This window comes from Physeter macrocephalus, chromosome 5, assembly GCF_002837175.3.
Source record: "Physeter macrocephalus isolate SW-GA chromosome 5, ASM283717v5, whole genome shotgun sequence".
NCBI lineage: Eukaryota > Metazoa > Chordata > Mammalia > Artiodactyla > Physeteridae > Physeter > Physeter macrocephalus.
Window position 1 is genome coordinate 93,280,176 of NC_041218.1, and position 17,039 is coordinate 93,297,214.

Here is a 17,039-nt window from a genome sequence, read left to right on the forward strand (position 1 = left end):
CAGCCGCTCCGCGGCATGTGGGATCTTCCCAGACTGGGGCACGAACCCGCGTCCCCTGCATCGGCAGGCGGACTCTCAACCACTGCGCCACCAGGGAAGCCCCCTGATCACTATTTTGAATCCTGCCTTTTCTCACTTATTTCTTATATGCACTTTATTGTACTAGAGATAGGTAAATTATTAGTAGTAAATTATTTCTATGCAGCACATCAACTTCATTTTATAGAATTACAGTATAATTTAGTTAACCACTTCCCTGTTTTGACACATTCATTCAGTAAATAATTTTGGGCACTCGAAGGCCAAGATATTTAGGTTGTTGCCACTTTTTTTTTTTTTTTACTGTTATAAATGTAATCCTTTATTAATGACCCAAAGGTCAAAGGGCTTGATTTTTCTCTCACTGTGAGTGAGTAAAATGTAGAGAGGTAATATAGAGTAAGATGTGCTGACTACCTAAGAAGTATTTAATCAAAAAAAACCCACAGGAGAAGGAAGGTGCTATGGACTGAATGTTTGTGTTCCTCCAAAATTCTTATCTTGAAGCCTTAATCCCCAGTGTGATAATATTTGGAGGTGGGAGCCTGTGGGAAGTAATCAGGTAGAGTCCTCTTATAAAAAGAGGAAGAGCCCAGAGCTCACTTTCTCTGTGCCATGTGAGGCTACAACAAGAAGGCAGCCATCTGCAAACCAGAAAGAGGGCCCTCACCAGACACTGAAACTGCTGGTACTTTGATCCTGAAGCTCTCAGTCTTCAGAACTGTGAGAAATAGATGTTTGTTGTTTAAGGCAAACAAACAAACAAAAAGCCAACACATTATTGTCTTCCACTGCCATGTACACAGAAACGTTGAGATTTCTCCATACAGTGTGACATTCATGGACCCAGAAGCCACTTGGGATAGCCTAGCGAAGGTGTTGATCTCCTAGTGGAGAGCCTATGCTATGTACAAAGGTCAGATTTTTTCTTTGTTTGGATCTAACTTCTGTTCCCCCACAAGAAAGGAGAAAGGGCAGGGCAACAATGACTGTGTTCCTCACAACACTGAAACACTGAATTCAGACAAACCCAGCCTGAGCCTTTGAACTGAACTGATCAAGTTTTTAATCAACAACTGACTTGACTTTCTTTGTCCACTCACCTGATGATTGAACTACTGATCAGTTGAGTCAGCTCCTTTGAGCAGGTGATACGTGAGCTGCAATCATTATCCCAGCTGATTTGAATCTTGTTCTGCATCCTAGTGTAGTAAGGAAATTACTCAGAATGAGCTGTAAGTTGAAGAAATCTATGAAAAGGCCTTTCTCTGTACAGTAGACGTAAAGCATAACTTTTGTTTCTGAATTTGATCATTTTGGGTGTACTTTCAGGCATGGCGTATGCTCTACTAGCTGCTGTTCCTGTTGGATATGGTCTCTACTCTGCTTTTTTTCCTATCCTGACATACTTTTTCTTCGGAACATCAAGACACATCTCAGTTGGTAATTATAAGCATATACAATTCTATTTGTTCACATTTAACGTGTTTGGGCTGTATTATGTGTGTTCTGCTTCCATATCTTTGTTAATGTTTTCTAGGGAGATGATAGGGCATCAGTGCTTTACCTGCTTTTCCTATTCAATGATGCAATTGTTCTTAAGTGTAAAGTGTAAGCTATACACTTAATCCCCTTTTTTTTATTGAAGAGGAGAAAATTGAAAGATTGTTAAAAAATTGTAGCCTACCTTCAAATCTTAGCATGTTTTGCTTGTCAAAAAATGTAATACATTTGACTTTATTTTTAGAAAGTGTTCTAAAATTTAAAATGACAAGGGAAAAAAAATCTTCAAGAGGTCTTCGAACCTACTGTTTTACTAGATTAACTTAGCTTTTACTAAATTATGTTCATCAAATACATATTCATTGTCTTATTAAAGAGCATACTTATTTTAAGTCACTAATATTGGAAGACTGGCAAAATTGTGCCAAAACAATTTAGAAACTGAGCTTGGCTGTCCTTCTTGGTATGGCCCAAAATAGATTTATTTCCTGAACTTCCTAAAATTTGAATTTTCTTCTGCTAAAATGTTCTAGTAAATGAGTGTTTTAATGCTATTTTGCAACGTTGACATTTACACTTGAGACAACTTTTCGCCTACATCCATCTGCTGGCTAGACATGTCTACCTGGGCAATCCTTTTGGAACAAATGCAGCCATCTACTACTAGATCCCCAACCCATATCCTTATCCTTCGTTTTATTTCCCCCAGTATCTGGCATATTGCCTTGTCTATAAAAGGAGATCAGAATGAGGTTATTGACTAAAATAACTTTCTCACCTGGGAGAGTAGATCACTATCAAATGCATGAGGAGGTGAGGAACACAGAAGCTGATTTTTTTCTCTTTGGTGTTCTGTACATTTAGACACTCCCGGTTACTGGATTTTGGTACTGAGCCCTCCCAGCTGTTAAAGCCTTCCATGATCAAAGGATAGGATCATCATCATCATCATGGATAAAAACATCAGTAGTGAATGGAGCAGCTGCTGAAAGAAAAGTACTTTTGAAATGTAGAATCTTACAGACTGGCATTTGATATGAAAAAATTTGTCTTGGAAAGAGAAAAAGAGAAACTCTATACTCCCTTTGCTATTTCTTTAACCTAATTTTGATCAGGTGATATTGATCAAGGTCCTGATCTCCACAGAGATCAGGACGTTGGATGCTCTAGGAAATGAACTTACATGGAATAAAAATAAGATGGAACAAGGAGTGACTCAGCTAGTATGCCATTTCTGCCAGGAAACCTTTCTTGACAACTCCTGCCTCCATCCCCCATGTCCCCACCCATATACATGAAGATCACACACAGATAGGTTAGACACCTTTCCTGTGTACTTACAAAGCAGCCTGAAATCTGTATTACAATGACCTACCTACATGTCTCTCTTGCTCATTTCTGGGTCATGAATGCATTGAAGCATCTACTTTTTAGCTTTTTTTTGTGAACAAACAGTATTTTCCCAATCACAGCTAATTCACACATCTTTCTAATCCTACGTAGACATGTTGAGCCTAAACATTTGCAATTAATAATAATAATTGTTTAAAGCTTTTTATGGAGGTATAGTTGATTTACAAGTGATTAATAATTATTAATTGATGAGACTTTTTTTCCCCAGGACCTTTCCCAGTGGTCAGTTTAATGGTGGGATCTGTTGTTCTGAGCATGGCCCCCGACGAACACTTTCTCGTGTCCAGCAGTAATGGAACTACACTGAATACCACCATGATAGACTCTGCAGCTAGAGATGCAGCAAGAGTATTGATTGCGAGCACCCTTACTCTTTTGGTTGGAATCATACAGGTAATGGGCTTACAAGGAATATATAGATTGGCATGATTTGTATTTGAAAGAATTAACTGTAAAGCATGTGGACTTAAAGATTCATTTAAAAGCAAAACAAATCAATTTACTGACCCCTCAAAGTTATTTTTTAAGTTATATTGTTTTAGGTCAGATGCTAAAATAGTCAGCAAGCCCCCACTTATTAAGGCTCACTTAATCATCGAAGTCAGAGACAGAAAAAAAAAAAAAAGGCAGAAGAACATGTGTGATTCAAATGAGAATAAGAGAAGGGAAATGTGCCAGAACCCATAAAGAGAAAAAAAATGTTCTGGTGAGCAGAGCCATGGAAACTGCAAGTCACAGAAATAAGCTACATGAATTTTTCTTTTCTTATTACATATCTAGAAATACTTTAAGGTTCGTACTACACATGGTTTTCGAATTTTAGAGTGGTGGAGGAGAGAGGGCATTAAGAAATTCAGATTTCTTTCCTACAAGTATTTTTGTGTTATCGGCAGGCTACCAGAGTTTTAATTGGTGTTAAGTTTAAATCATTAATAGTTCAAAAGGGTTGATCCTTCTCCCAGGCAAAATTTAATTTTTCCTTCCTTCTTCTTGTTCTAGTTGATATTTGGAGGTTTGCAGATTGGATTCATAGTGAGGTACCTGGCAGATCCTTTGGTTGGTGGATTCACAACAGCTGCTGCCTTCCAAGTGTTGGTCTCACAGCTGAAGATTGTCCTCAATGTTTCAACCAAAAACTACAATGGAATTCTCTCCATTATCTATGTAAGTGCTGCTTCTTAATCCAGGGATGGCTCACTTTTCCTCTTGAACTTGAGTCTGGAGAGTGTACGTTCCTCCATGCCATACTTTGGGAGCCACTGAAAACATTCTTCTCTGAAAGAAGCAGTAGAATCAGGGGTAACATTGAAAAAGGCAGATTTTGCAAAACACTCAGAAGAGTGTTGATCAAAACGGTTTCAGAAGTATCATTGCTCTTAAAAATATTAACAAAAACAAAGTGCTACAGTGAAGACTGGCCTGGGAGGCAGCAGACTTGAACCCCATTCTCAATTTTGCTTCTGCTAAGCTAAGTGACCTTGGACACATGGTGTAGGACAGTGGCTGAAAGCTCAGTTTGGATGAACGGGATTCATATCCTGACCCTATCATTTATTATTTGCACTATTACATGAGCAAATCACCATGCCTCAGCTTCCTTCTCCGCAAAATGGAGTTGGTAGTAATATCTACCAATTAAGTTAAATAAGGATATATAAGAAGCACTTGGCCTAGGGGCTGGCATATAACAAGTACTCAAAAAAAAAAAGTGTTATTTTGAAATTATTATTTCACATCTCAAGTCTTCTTTTCTGTTTTATTTATAAAGTGAAATGATTGGAGATGTATCTCTAAAGCCCTTTTTAACTGTGAGAGTCCATAAAATGCATAATGTAAATGTCTCAGCAATTATAGACGAAGAGGAACATTAGATTCAGAGATGATTCAACATGCAAAAGAGATGCAAAAGAAGGATGTAGATCACACTAATTAAATTTGAAAAAGTTCTTGGATCTAAATGTATGTTCTATATAAAGCATGTTATCAATGCTTGAAAAATGGTGGTAATAGTAACATGATGTCACCCTAGCTTGGGGAGAAGGATACAAGGCAAATACAATGTGCCAGCGTTAAGAACGAGTTTGAGTCCTTTAATGACCCATGTATTAGCTTCTAAAATGATGTAAGGCCATGCATACATATCTAAAAATTAGTGAGGTGGACAGGAATTTGCTCAGGTTCACAGCAGTGCCATAATCCCACATTACTCTGTCCATTCAACAGACATACCGAGTGCCTATTCCAGGCCAGATACTGTGCTCAGCAGTGGGACTAGGCAGAGGAGGCAGTTTAACATAGTGATTAAGATCATAGACTTTGAACTTCCATAGACTTGAGTTGGAGTCTTGGTTCCACCACCTATGACCCATGTGATTCCGGGCATGTAGTATTTAACTTTTCTAAGCCTCAGTGTTCTCAGCTGTAAAATGGGAGTAATGAGAGTAGCTGCTTGTTAGCATTCTGAGGATTAAAAATGAAAATTTGTGTAAAGCACTTAGTACAATACCAGGGTCATAGTAAGAATTCAGTTCATTATTGTTATTTTCGTTATCATGATGATCAGACCTCATGGAACTTACTGTTCACTTCCCAAGGACCCAGCCTATTAGCAGCTGTTTTTTCATTCATCATTATTTCTGTCATTGTTGATTTTTTTCCTACCAAGACCTTGGTTTGCTTTGAGACCTTCTGACTGCCTTTTTCTGAGAGGCTGTCTCACTTTTGCAGTCCCTACACACCATATTTTTTTTTGCTTTCCTACTTTCTCTATCAACTGTTCATTCATTTATTCCTTCATTGTCATCCATTCATCTTTTCAATAAGTATTTATTGAAACCTGTCACATGCCAGGCACTGTTCACTCCCTGTACAAACCCACTTACTCCTGAATCCACCAAGACACCCCGACTGAGTGTGCTCACCTCTTCGTGTGAACATCACTAGGCCTGCATCCTCACAGATCACAGGAGGCCTAGGCCGATGGGTGACCTGGGTCCCTGGCCGCTGCTGGACTTCTGCAGACAGGGGACAGAAATAGTCCTTCTGGTCTCCTAGGACTATGTTTAAGATGAAGCTTGCTGCAAATAACCCCACTTTCAACAGAGACCAAAGTAACCAGGAAACACTAGAACAAGGTCAAAAATAGTTTTTAAACTATTATGTGACTTAGGTCCTGTTGAACATTATTCTTGAAGCCTCAGGTTAGAATGTGTTACAGAATTCTGCAAGCAATTCCTCCCAGACCAGCCAAGTTGGATAAAGATACTTCAATCATTCTTGTGTGAGGATGAATATAAGCTTGCTCCTCTGGAAAAAAAAAAAAAAAAAAAAAGAATCAGCAGGTCTGGAAATAATTGCATAAGGGTTGAATGAGCCACTCAGTACCTGAACAGAGAATTCTGCTTATGATATTACCAGTTGCGATTATTCGTGAAAGAATCCTTCAACACATGCAGGGCAGCTGTGGATTCCTCCAGGAAAGACTGTAAGATTGTTGTAAGATGCTGTCCCTGGAATGTAGTTAACATCCCTTTTGTTATAAGCTTGTGCTCTGGATGGCCTGCCTGCTCCTCCCTCCAAAAAAAAAAGGAAATAATGAATACAAGTAATAGGAGGAGGAAATATTGGGAAAGAAAGAAAAATAGAAACTTGTTTACAAATGCCAGAGATGCTGGGTACAAGAGGCAGAAAGGAAAATTGGCAGAATTCAGAACTAGTAATACTCAGGCTACCAGGTAACTACTCAATCATGTAAGTAAATCACACAGTCCATTTCAAAGCAGTTATGTTTTCCTACCATTCACTCTGAATGGTTTGTCCCAACAGACAAGGGAAGCCTTTCTGCTTGCTGACTAAATTGACGTTACCTCCCCATTTCTTCCCCTAATGAGGAGGAAGACCACAAGGAAAAGTTCTGCCCAGATGGTGAGAGTTTTGAAAGCTACCACTAAGCTCGATCAGATTCATTACTTCGAATCTATTTCAGTATGTAAAAATGAAGCCATTATAAAAGGAAAGTAACATTTTAAGGGTTGATCTTATATATGCAACAGAAGTTCTGGTAGGAGGAAATGCCTGACAGCAAGGGCTGATTATGAGGGATTTTTTTATATTCATAGAAATAAGATGAATTAAAATAAATTTGGCACCAAAAGTTAACCAGTGAATTTCCTCATATGTAATATCAGGTGTAATTTTTAACTTAAGGCTTCATATACCCAGAAGGAAGAAATTCTGTAAATGAAATGGTTCTAAAATTCTCCAAGCATGGTAGGAAATATAGTAAAATATTACCCATTCTGAAAAGTTTCATTATCTTGATTTGAACTGGTCAGAATACTAGGCTGAAATATGGAATCAGAAGTATATCCATATTTTAAACACATTTTAGTAAGTATTTTAATAGTAAACTAAATTAGAATTACTTTACAGTGCTTTCGTAAAGTCTCATTTCTATATCGTTGAGTACAATCTGACTACTTCAGTTTATATGGGTGAATTTTATTTCCACATAGATTAAGCTTTCTATTGTAGAACTTTTCATAAGAGATTCTGAATAAAATCAACTATACTCCAATATAAAATAAAAATTAAAAAAAAAGATTCTGAATAACTACTCAGTATAGGCAATTAATATATTCATATGCCTTGTTTGAGGCAATTGTGTAATATAAACTGATTTTGGTTTTTGCAACTCATATTACATTTTTAATATACCACAGGTGCTTTTTCTTCAAAGGTCTAAGTGACTCTCATAGATTACATGGCAATCCTGTAGTGACCACTTTTGTAAGGTGAAAGTTTTTAGGATTGGGATAGGTATTCTGATTGTTCTTAAGTTTGAATATTTCCATCTTGCATTGAGAGTAAACCTTTATGGTATAGACAATTAATTGAAGTATTATATCTATAGCTCATGAATTAATCAGGGTCATCATCAGAAAATTGATTATGTAAACGGCCAGACAGCAATACCTTCAAGACTGAGTTGTGTAGGGCTGTTTACTGTATGGTAAATGCCTTAAATTCTTGAGTTATTGTGTCCGCTCGTGGTAGTAGTTTTTTTTTGTTTTTTTTTTTTCCTTTTTCACCGTGCTATCACTTGCGTCATCTTGTTACCATCAGTGTATCTGCCTCTAGCAATTTTTACTGACTCTGGAAAGCAGACAAAGTAAATGTGTTAGTATTGTGTTTAAAGCAAGGGCAAAAATAGTCAGTGAAAGTTCAAGAGGCTTCCTACAAGTCAGAGTCTCAAACTCTTGTTCAAGCGCTTGGTGGCATGTATTTGGCTTGCACAGTAGCTTCTCCTCTCATTCCCTTACTCTTGACTGTTTTTCAAAGAGGTGGAGGTTGCTGGCAAGATGCCTCCTACATTACTCAGTGAGCACTATACATAACTGTTACCAGATTGTTGTTATAATTATTTTAAGTAATATTTTATTTTCATATAAAAATATATCTATATAAGGACTCATTCAAAGAAAGGTAACCTTCACTGGGAGATCAGTCGTCTCGAAGAATTGAGGAATACCTTCTAAAGTCATGCCTTCTACAGGACTGAAGTTCCTATAACAAAGATATTAGTGTTCTCCTCCGGGATTCTTCCTTGCTAATCTCCCTTGATTCCCAGAAACCTCCTATTTACAAAACAAAACTAGTTTTTCTTGAGCTGTCTTGTCTGTCCACTTGGAAAGAGTTAGTTTTATTTAAGTCACCTTAGTTCAAGTTTGAACTAAGTACCAAATTAATTTCCAAAAATTTATACTTGACCTATATATCAATTCAATAGCTTTTCTTTGCCATAAAGAATGGATCAGTCCGTATGTATCTACATATGAAGAATTTTAGGGATTTTTATTCACATTCAGGTTTAGTGAAGAGCTTTACCTAAAACATTGGTTAACTGGGGCTTTTGGTTTATCAGTTTTTAATCTCAATAATACATATCAACATGGTGAAAATTAGGTCACTTAATAGCACCTGTAAAACCACTTAAGGTATAAACTTTTAAAGCTTTTCTGCAAGCAAAAGACAGTATATAATGATATATTTTCTTTTAAAAGATCTCATTCTTATTGTGAAAAATACAGGTAAGCAAAAATAAGAAAGCAGAAATCACCCATACTTTTACCACTTCAAGTTAACCATCATTAATAACGTGGTATATATATTGCAAAGATTGAATGTCAGTGGTCTGTATATTAACCAACACATTTTTATAATTTTACATGAAATTCTTAAGTGCTCTTTGATGATGATATGATTTTTCATACAGGAAGTATATAAAAAAATTTTTTTTTACAGACTCTAATTGAGATTTTTCAAAATATTGGTAACACTAATCTTGCTGATTTCATTGCTGGATTACTCACCATTATCATCTGTATGGCAGTTAAGGAATTAAATGATCGATTTAAACACAAAATCCCAGTCCCTATTCCTATAGAAGTGATTGTGGTAAGTAGAACGTGTAATTAGAAAATTCAGCATTAATTAGTTTGATAAGAAAGGAATTGTTAAAACAAATGGACTTTTTTTTTAACCTCTTTTGTTTTATTTCAGACAATAATAGCTACTGCCATTTCATATGGAGTTGACCTGGAAAAAAACTATAACGCTGGCATTGTTAAGTCCATCCCAAGTGGGTGAGTATGGAGTTCCTCTTAGGCAATACTAATATATTGTCAGTACTTTCTGTTTAAATGAAACTTAAGCTTCATTTCATTGGTCTTATTTGTGTGTGATCTTAAAGAAATATCCATTTGTGCAAACTATCAGATAAGCAGTATGTGTGTAGATAAAGATCAAGCCATTTGTTTAAAAGCAACCCGCATATGCTCTCTCTTTTTCTTTATGTTCTTAAAACATGGCGGGACATGCACTTTTAACGCCAGATTCCTGATTTAAACTCACATATACAATTACAGTATACTATACATACTGTAGAATCATGGTTAGTAACATTTATTGTACTGAGAACAATCTGCTTAAGGAAAAAGGGACATCTGGCCTAAATTCTCCTCCATTTAGTTTAATCCATCTTAGATAATAATTATATCATTTGTGCCTATAAATAAAATGCATTATCTCTAAGGGAGGTTTGATATATTTGATAGTTTGATGAATTAAAAGAGTAAAGAACTAAGGTTCTTTGTCTACTTCTGTCACCATCTAGTCCTGTGGCCCTGGCGGGTTCTCCTATGACACAAAGAGAATGACAAACCACTGAAATCTCAACCTGGACTTGCTGTAAAGCACCAATGAGATCGCTCATAAAGTGCAAAGTGGACCAAGGGCCCTACAGTATAATTCGATCCTATGACATTGAAAAAGAAACCCAGATGCTTATTACATTTGTAACATAAACTTATAGCATCTATGACTAGACTTGCTGTTAGATAACTAGTAAAGTGCTGGTTTCCCCTCCCGTAATAATAGCTGAGGGACCTGTAACAGTCCGTTTCTCATGCTTTTTTTTTTTTTTTTTTTTTGCGGTACGCGGGCCTCTCACCGCTGCGGAGCACAGGCTCCGGACGCGCAGGCTCAGCGGCCATGGCTCACGGGCCCAGGCGCTCTGCGGCATGTGGGATCCTCCCAGACCGGGGCGCGAACCCGGTTCCCCTGCATTGGCAGGCGGACGCGCAACCACTGCGCCACCAGGGAAGCCCCCAAACTCACTTTTTTTAAAGAATCACATGAGGCCCTTGTTAACACAAATTCCTAGTTCCAACCCCGAACCTATGGAAACAGGCTTTCCAGAGGAGGGGCCTGGGAATTAATATTTTTCAAACGGGCTTCAAGTGATTCTAATGCTCAGGTAAGTTTGGGAAACTTTACCGTAGAGGATCAACATTTTGATAGTGAATCCTAATGCTGGTATAAATTTAGTGATAAAAAGATGGTGTGGCTATTTGAGTTATGGCGTTTTCACCCTAACAGTTAGATTATTTGAGTAGTTATAAACAGCTACATAAAAAAATATATTGCATAGATCCCTGTTGTCAGGCTTCCTAGGGTGTAACTCTTAGAGGAGGTCCATAGCAAATGCCCTGTCCCATAAGTCCATGTTCCGTTAATACATTTAGGGAACTCATTTTTGCTGCCCTAAGTCAGCAGTCCCCAGCCTTTTTGGTACCAGGGACCGGTGTCATGAAAGGCATTTTTTGCCCGGACTGGGGTGGGGGTCCGGCGGGGCGGGGGATGGCGCAGGCGGTAATACAAGCGACGGGGAGCAGTAGATAAAGCTCCGCTCGTCCGCCCGCCGCTCAGCTCCGTGCACAGGTACCAGTCCGTGGCCCAGGGCTTGGGGACCCCCGCCCTCAGCGATCCTTTCCGACCCTATCCAGAGCTTTCCTGGCTGCTCTCCTGCTGAGAATGGATCTCTAGCCTCTTGCTCTTGGGTTAGTGGAGATGCATCCTCTGACAGACCGCCTGGTGTGATTGGTCAGCTGACCTAACCTGCCTGGCCCCCAGGACTCAAAGCTCCTCCCCAAGGGCAGTGATCCCATTTGTCTTGTGCAACTTTTTGGTAGCACTGAAACAAGTCTAATAACGTTAACAAACCTGAAAAAGAAAGGGTGCTGTGGAGAGATTGGAAAAAGGCAAGGAAAGGAGAGAAAGGTGAGTAGGAAGAAAGGAAGAGGAACAAAGAGAAACACTATGCTACCCACCTCTTCATCCCCTCCCCACGTCAATCCCCCAATAAGGGAGTAAAAGCACGGCCGCCGCCGGCGGCAGCTTCCTTTTGTCCCACTGAGGGCCAATGCCATATGTCAGTATCGCTCAGTGCCCAATGACACTGTCCCCAAAACTGTGACCACTTGCCCTACTTCCCTACTCCCTTGCTTGGCCAAGTATACAATTTCTGCAAGTCTGGTCAGCTTCTGAGTGTCCCGCTAGGATTCACCTAAACGAGGAGCCCTCATTCTCTCACTGACCCTTTTTCTTTTTTGTTGTTGTCTTTTGTTTTTTAATTTTTACTTTTTTGGCCGCACCGCACAGTATGTGGGATCTTAGTTCCCAGACCAGGGATCGAACCCGCGCCCCCTGCATGGGAAGCCCGGAGTCCTAACAACTGGACTGCCAGGGAAGTCCCATTGCTAACCTTTTTCTTAACCAGCAGGCTCTAAGAGGGTCAGTCAGATCTTGTGACCCAGGAAATCTTCTAATATCTAACATTCATACCTGGACCTACTAAATGACCTTGAGCAGATCATTTCACTTTTCTGGGCCTCAGTTCTGGTATCAACAAAAAGAGAGGTAGATTCAACAATTTCTAGGATATTAGATTAGGATATTAATTTGGATAATATTAGGATATTAGCTGGCTCTAGATTTCTATTGTTTTCTATAAGAATCTTATTTCTACTTTACTACTTCCCTCTAATTATAGGCGGAAAAATATATAGTTTCCTATTAAAGGAACTTCAGGTGTGAGGTAGGTCAGGGAGATTGCCTTTTGTTTTTGTTTTTTGGCCAGGGACCTCTGGAATTGCACCCTACGGATAGTAATCAAGATATAGGTACAAGAAAGGAATCTACCCACCCCCCCCTCCGATTTTCATATCTGGGGACAATTGCAGGCTTATAAACTTGTAGATTTATTTCTTTATACAGTTGGTAGAGTAGCTCTGGTTTTATCAAACAGTAACAGTTTGATCCCGCAGCTGTTGAGATGTCTTAATCATTATGACTATGGAGCATTATGATAATTACATACATTTAATCTTTTTTGGACTCAAGAAGATTTTAAATATCGTGGCTCTTAGAGTGGATTTTCCACTTAGCTCTTTTAGCATCTTACATTCTTTGTCTCTTTAATAGACCTGACCTCGCCTTGTACAGGGTAAATCTCATTTTATGGCTAGGATATCTTTTAAATTCAAAGACCTTTAAGATGAAATTGTGTAAGGAGAAACACTAATGTGTGAAATGGCACAGCATGGGATTGTATGGTATTAAAAAATCAGTAATGACAGGCTTATTCTTGTCAGAGCGTAGATAAGGCAGCATCTGTAGGCTCTCAAATAGGGGACAAAGGAATCAGCCAGTGAGATAGCACCAACTTCTGATTGAAACCTGTAAAAGCAGGTGCTACCACTTATGCATCTCACGTACCTTTTGCCCTCTTGGATCAAGTCCTTTCATTTCTGACTTGTGGCTGGGTTGATAGAGCATTTGGTGAGGTGGGGGAAGAGCATTATTGTCAAATTTTCACAGCATTTTTCATTTAAAAACTCACTAGGTTTTTGCCTCCAGCGATTCCATCTGTGAGTTTGTTTTCTGAGATGCTGACTGCATCATTTTCCATCGCTGTGGTCGCTTATGCCATTGCAGTGTCTGTAGGAAAAGTATACGCCATCAAGTATGATTACACCATCGATGGGAACCAGGTATGGTCACTCTTTTGCTGAACTGGTTTTGTAGGGCTGAAAATAAGAAGAAAACGTAAATGGGAAAGATTTTTGTTGACTGCTAAAGAAGGGATTGGTTTCTCCACCCATCTTTATTGAGTTGGTTTCTCTCCTGCGTGTGCTAATTTGAAACTATTTTGAAATATACATGTTATATCACTTAGTTTTTTAAATATATTTTACTGTTTCTTTATCCATATTTTATTATATGTCTCTGAAAGATAAGCATATAAAAAGCAATCGTGATACATCATCATATCTAAAAAACTAGCTGTAATTCCCTAATACCATCTAATATCTAGTCAGTTTTCAGGTATAACCACAGTATCATTATCACAACTAAAAAAATTAACAATAATTCCTTGATAATATCAACTATCTAGTCAGTTTTCAGATTATCTTAAAAAGTTTTTTTAAACAGTTGATTTGTCTGGTTAAGTATCCAAACAAGCTCCATGTGTAGTATTAGCTTGATACATCTCTTTTTTGTTTTACATTTTTTAACAAATTATTTTTTTAATTGGGGTATAGTTGATGTACTATATTATATAAGTTTCAGGTGTACAACATAGTGATTCACAAGCTTTAGAGGTTATACTCCATTTATAGTTCTTAGAAAATATTGGCTACATTCCCTGTGCTGTATCCATCACTTTACTTTTTTAAAAAATTAATTTTTATTGGAGTATAGTTGCTTTACAATGTTGTGTTAGTTTCTACTGTACAGCAAAGTGAATCAGCTATACGTATACATATATCCCCTCTTTTTTGGTTTTCCTTCCCATTTATGTCACCACAGAGCATTAAGTAGAGTTTCCTGTGTTATACAGTATGTTCTCGTTAGTTGTCTGTTTTACACATAGTATCAATAGTGTATATGCATCACTTTATTTTTTAAGAAATAAGTTGACGTAATCCTAATTTTTAAAAAGTTAATTCAGTTAGGTCATAAATAACATTTAAGCTTAACATATTAGATTGGAATAAGAATTCTTCATGTAATCTAATATCGCCTGGTAATTGTTTTTTTAATGACAGCTATAATACGGCAAAACAGTGCAACAAACACCAATGATAATAGTTGCGACCACGTCAAATTGAGGTGGTTTATTGTGCAATTACAGGTTTCCCCTGCTACCCAAAAGTAGAGCGTTCCTATGAAAACTTTCTTAAGCAGAAATGGCAGTAAAGTGAAGAAGCAGTTACCTTAGGACACATCTTGCAAACAGATGCACAAAATCCATTTAGATGAAGCACAGGTGCTCACCAACACAGTTCAAAGCGATGGCGGCTCGATGCTGAGATGCTGAGTGTAGTTCCCGGGGGAGGAGCTTGGTGGTGCCACCCTCCCTACTTGGGGGGCATGCTGCCTCTATAATGGCTCGCTACAAAACAGATGCTTTTCGCCCTTTTTTGTAACAGCGAAAAGCCCCTTGGGATTTCTTTCAGTTAGCAAAAACAGGTACTAACATATGTCTTTTGTAAAAGCCAAGTGGCGTAAAGTGAACTTTTGAAAAGCAGGGGATACCTGTAATAGGTACAGGACGTTTTTTGTAGCATCTGATACATTTACCAGGTGAGCTGATTTTCCACTGCTTGCAAATCTGCAAGTATTGTTGGTTTCTGAAAACATAGCATAGCAATTACAGCAGTTAAATGATTAGTACTCAATAAGAATAATAGTCCTCCTAATCATAATAGACTTCATAGCAAATATCCAACCCCAGAGAAAATATTTTATGTGAGAGTTACAGATATGCCACTCACCAGGAAGTGAAATAAGCATTTGAGCAAAAGATCAGTCAATCTTAAAAACAACTGAAAGCAGTGAAGCCTCTCTTAGGCTCTATGGAGCCAGAAGTCCCCATGTCTTCCAAGGGCCCCAAGCACCTTTAATGGTAAGAGTTAAACTGGGACTCCCAGGCAGGGTGGGCTTGAGAGTTTGCTTTCTTAATGCTCTTCCTTAAACACTTGGCGAGGGTCTTGCCAAGATTTGATATGTAGCATCACTGCCATCCAGTCTCTCTCTTAGGAATTCATTGCTTTTGGGATCAGCAACATCTTCTCTGGATTCTTCTCTTGTTTTGTGGCCACCACTGCCCTGTCCCGCACCGCCGTCCAGGAGAGCACTGGGGGAAAGACACAGGTATGTAACAGCGGTGTCGTAATATCCATCTAGAATGATGCAAAGAATGAGTCAGGGGAATGGTGGCTCAGAAAGGCTTGCACAAGAACTCAGCAGGACGATTAGCCTTTGAGAAAAGAGAAACTTGTACTTCCTGGTCTGATTCCACCCGGGGTCTCTCCATCTCCTTGACGGTGATCCATTCCCTCCCCAAAAAACTCTTCCACAGCAACATTTATGGTTTTCTGATGCAGCAAGTCTCAAACCATTTTGTGTCAGTGCTCAGCTGGCAGATAGCTCCACTTACTTGCTTTTCCAGGGACGATAACAGTTGACAAGGAATCAGTCAGGAAGAATGCTGATTTTTACCAATTTGTTATCTGGGGATAGAGAAGGCCTAGTGAGAGCACTTTGTGGCTTAGTGAGTTATTGTATTTTCAGGAAAATGAAAAGCTGTCTATTTACATTTCCTTTACAAGGATAAGGAGCTTCGTCCAGAGGCGTTGGGTCCCACAGCACAAGTTTGCTAGCCAAGGATATTTTTGTTGTAACATTTTGGCATTTCTTCCTGAGCAAGACTTTTGTTCCTAAAGTTCTGAATGTGGGTTTCATCGTGCCTTTTAAATGTGGTTTTTAAGTTGTTGCCTTCCCCCAAAGCAGCATCCAAGTTAATCTCTGGAAAACTCCTCCTTCAATGGGCCAGAAAGCTCAGGAGCTGTTCTCAGGCCATTCTTTCCAGCAGGACATGAGTCAGCTAGGCCAAACCAAGTAGATGGGGGTGAGGGGCAGCTCAGGAATTGTGTTTCTGTTATGCCTGAAGAGTTTTCTCATCCCAACACAGAAAGAACTATTATTTAAGAGTAAAAAGTACATTGAGACTATAAAGGAGAACAACAAATCCAAAGTGAATAGGTTGACACACACACACACACACACACACACACACACACACACACACACAGTCTTCAAATAGGGTTTTTTAAGGTAGAGACACTTACAAATAAGTACAAAAGAGAGAAACTGAGAAAATGAATGACTCCAACAAGGAAGTTGCCCCAAGGTGGCCCATGATGCTCCTTTACCATTTATAAAGGATCCTGGTGACAGGGTTGGAAGAACTGGCCTCTTCCAATTTCTTGGCTCCCGTTCAACAAAAATTTAGTTTAAATTTTCAGAATTTTTCTGTTTAAAGTTGAGTTTTCTTTTTTTCTGCAAACATTTCCAGCTTTGTGAGAGCAAATAAAACAATACAGCCTCAAACAGGAAGCATAACCAGAGATCTGTGGTCAAGGGGAAGAGGTTGGAAGTGATTGACAGAGTTGTACCTGTGGTTCAGGGGGTAGCTGTCAGCAGTGAAATTTTCTGCTGCTTCCACTGGAGATGGGGCCCTGACAAGCTCTCCAGGGCACATGGCTGTAAGTGGGTGCAGGCAGATCCCCAAGTGCTGATGTCCATTCTCTGCTGTTACTTCCAGACTGAAATGGGCACAGTCCCGTCCATCCTCCCCTCCCCTCCTAAGAATGCCCATGTAAGTGATTCCTTGGCAG

At 38.9% G+C, this 17,039-nt stretch overlaps 1 protein-coding gene across 10 annotated transcripts in view; it reads left to right on the forward strand.

The window, feature by feature from the left end:
* SLC26A4 (solute carrier family 26 member 4) overlaps positions 1 to 17,039 on the forward strand; it is a 55,451-nt gene that overhangs the window by 8,927 nt on the left and 29,485 nt on the right. For all 10 annotated transcript variants that reach the window (XR_008617460.1, XR_008617461.1, XR_008617458.1 and 7 more), the window contains 7 exons: positions 1,372 to 1,482; positions 3,164 to 3,348; positions 3,955 to 4,119; positions 9,259 to 9,411; positions 9,517 to 9,599; positions 13,199 to 13,346; positions 15,400 to 15,513. Coding sequence is in view for 4 of the 10 variants with exons in the window: in XM_055085087.1 (XP_054941062.1) it covers positions 1,372 to 1,482; positions 3,164 to 3,348; positions 3,955 to 4,119; positions 9,259 to 9,411; positions 9,517 to 9,599; positions 13,199 to 13,346; positions 15,400 to 15,513 (959 nt within the window). In the remaining 6 variants the exon portion in view is untranslated. The remainder of the gene's footprint in view (positions 1 to 1,371; positions 1,483 to 3,163; positions 3,349 to 3,954; positions 4,120 to 9,258; positions 9,412 to 9,516; positions 9,600 to 13,198; positions 13,347 to 15,399; positions 15,514 to 17,039) is intronic.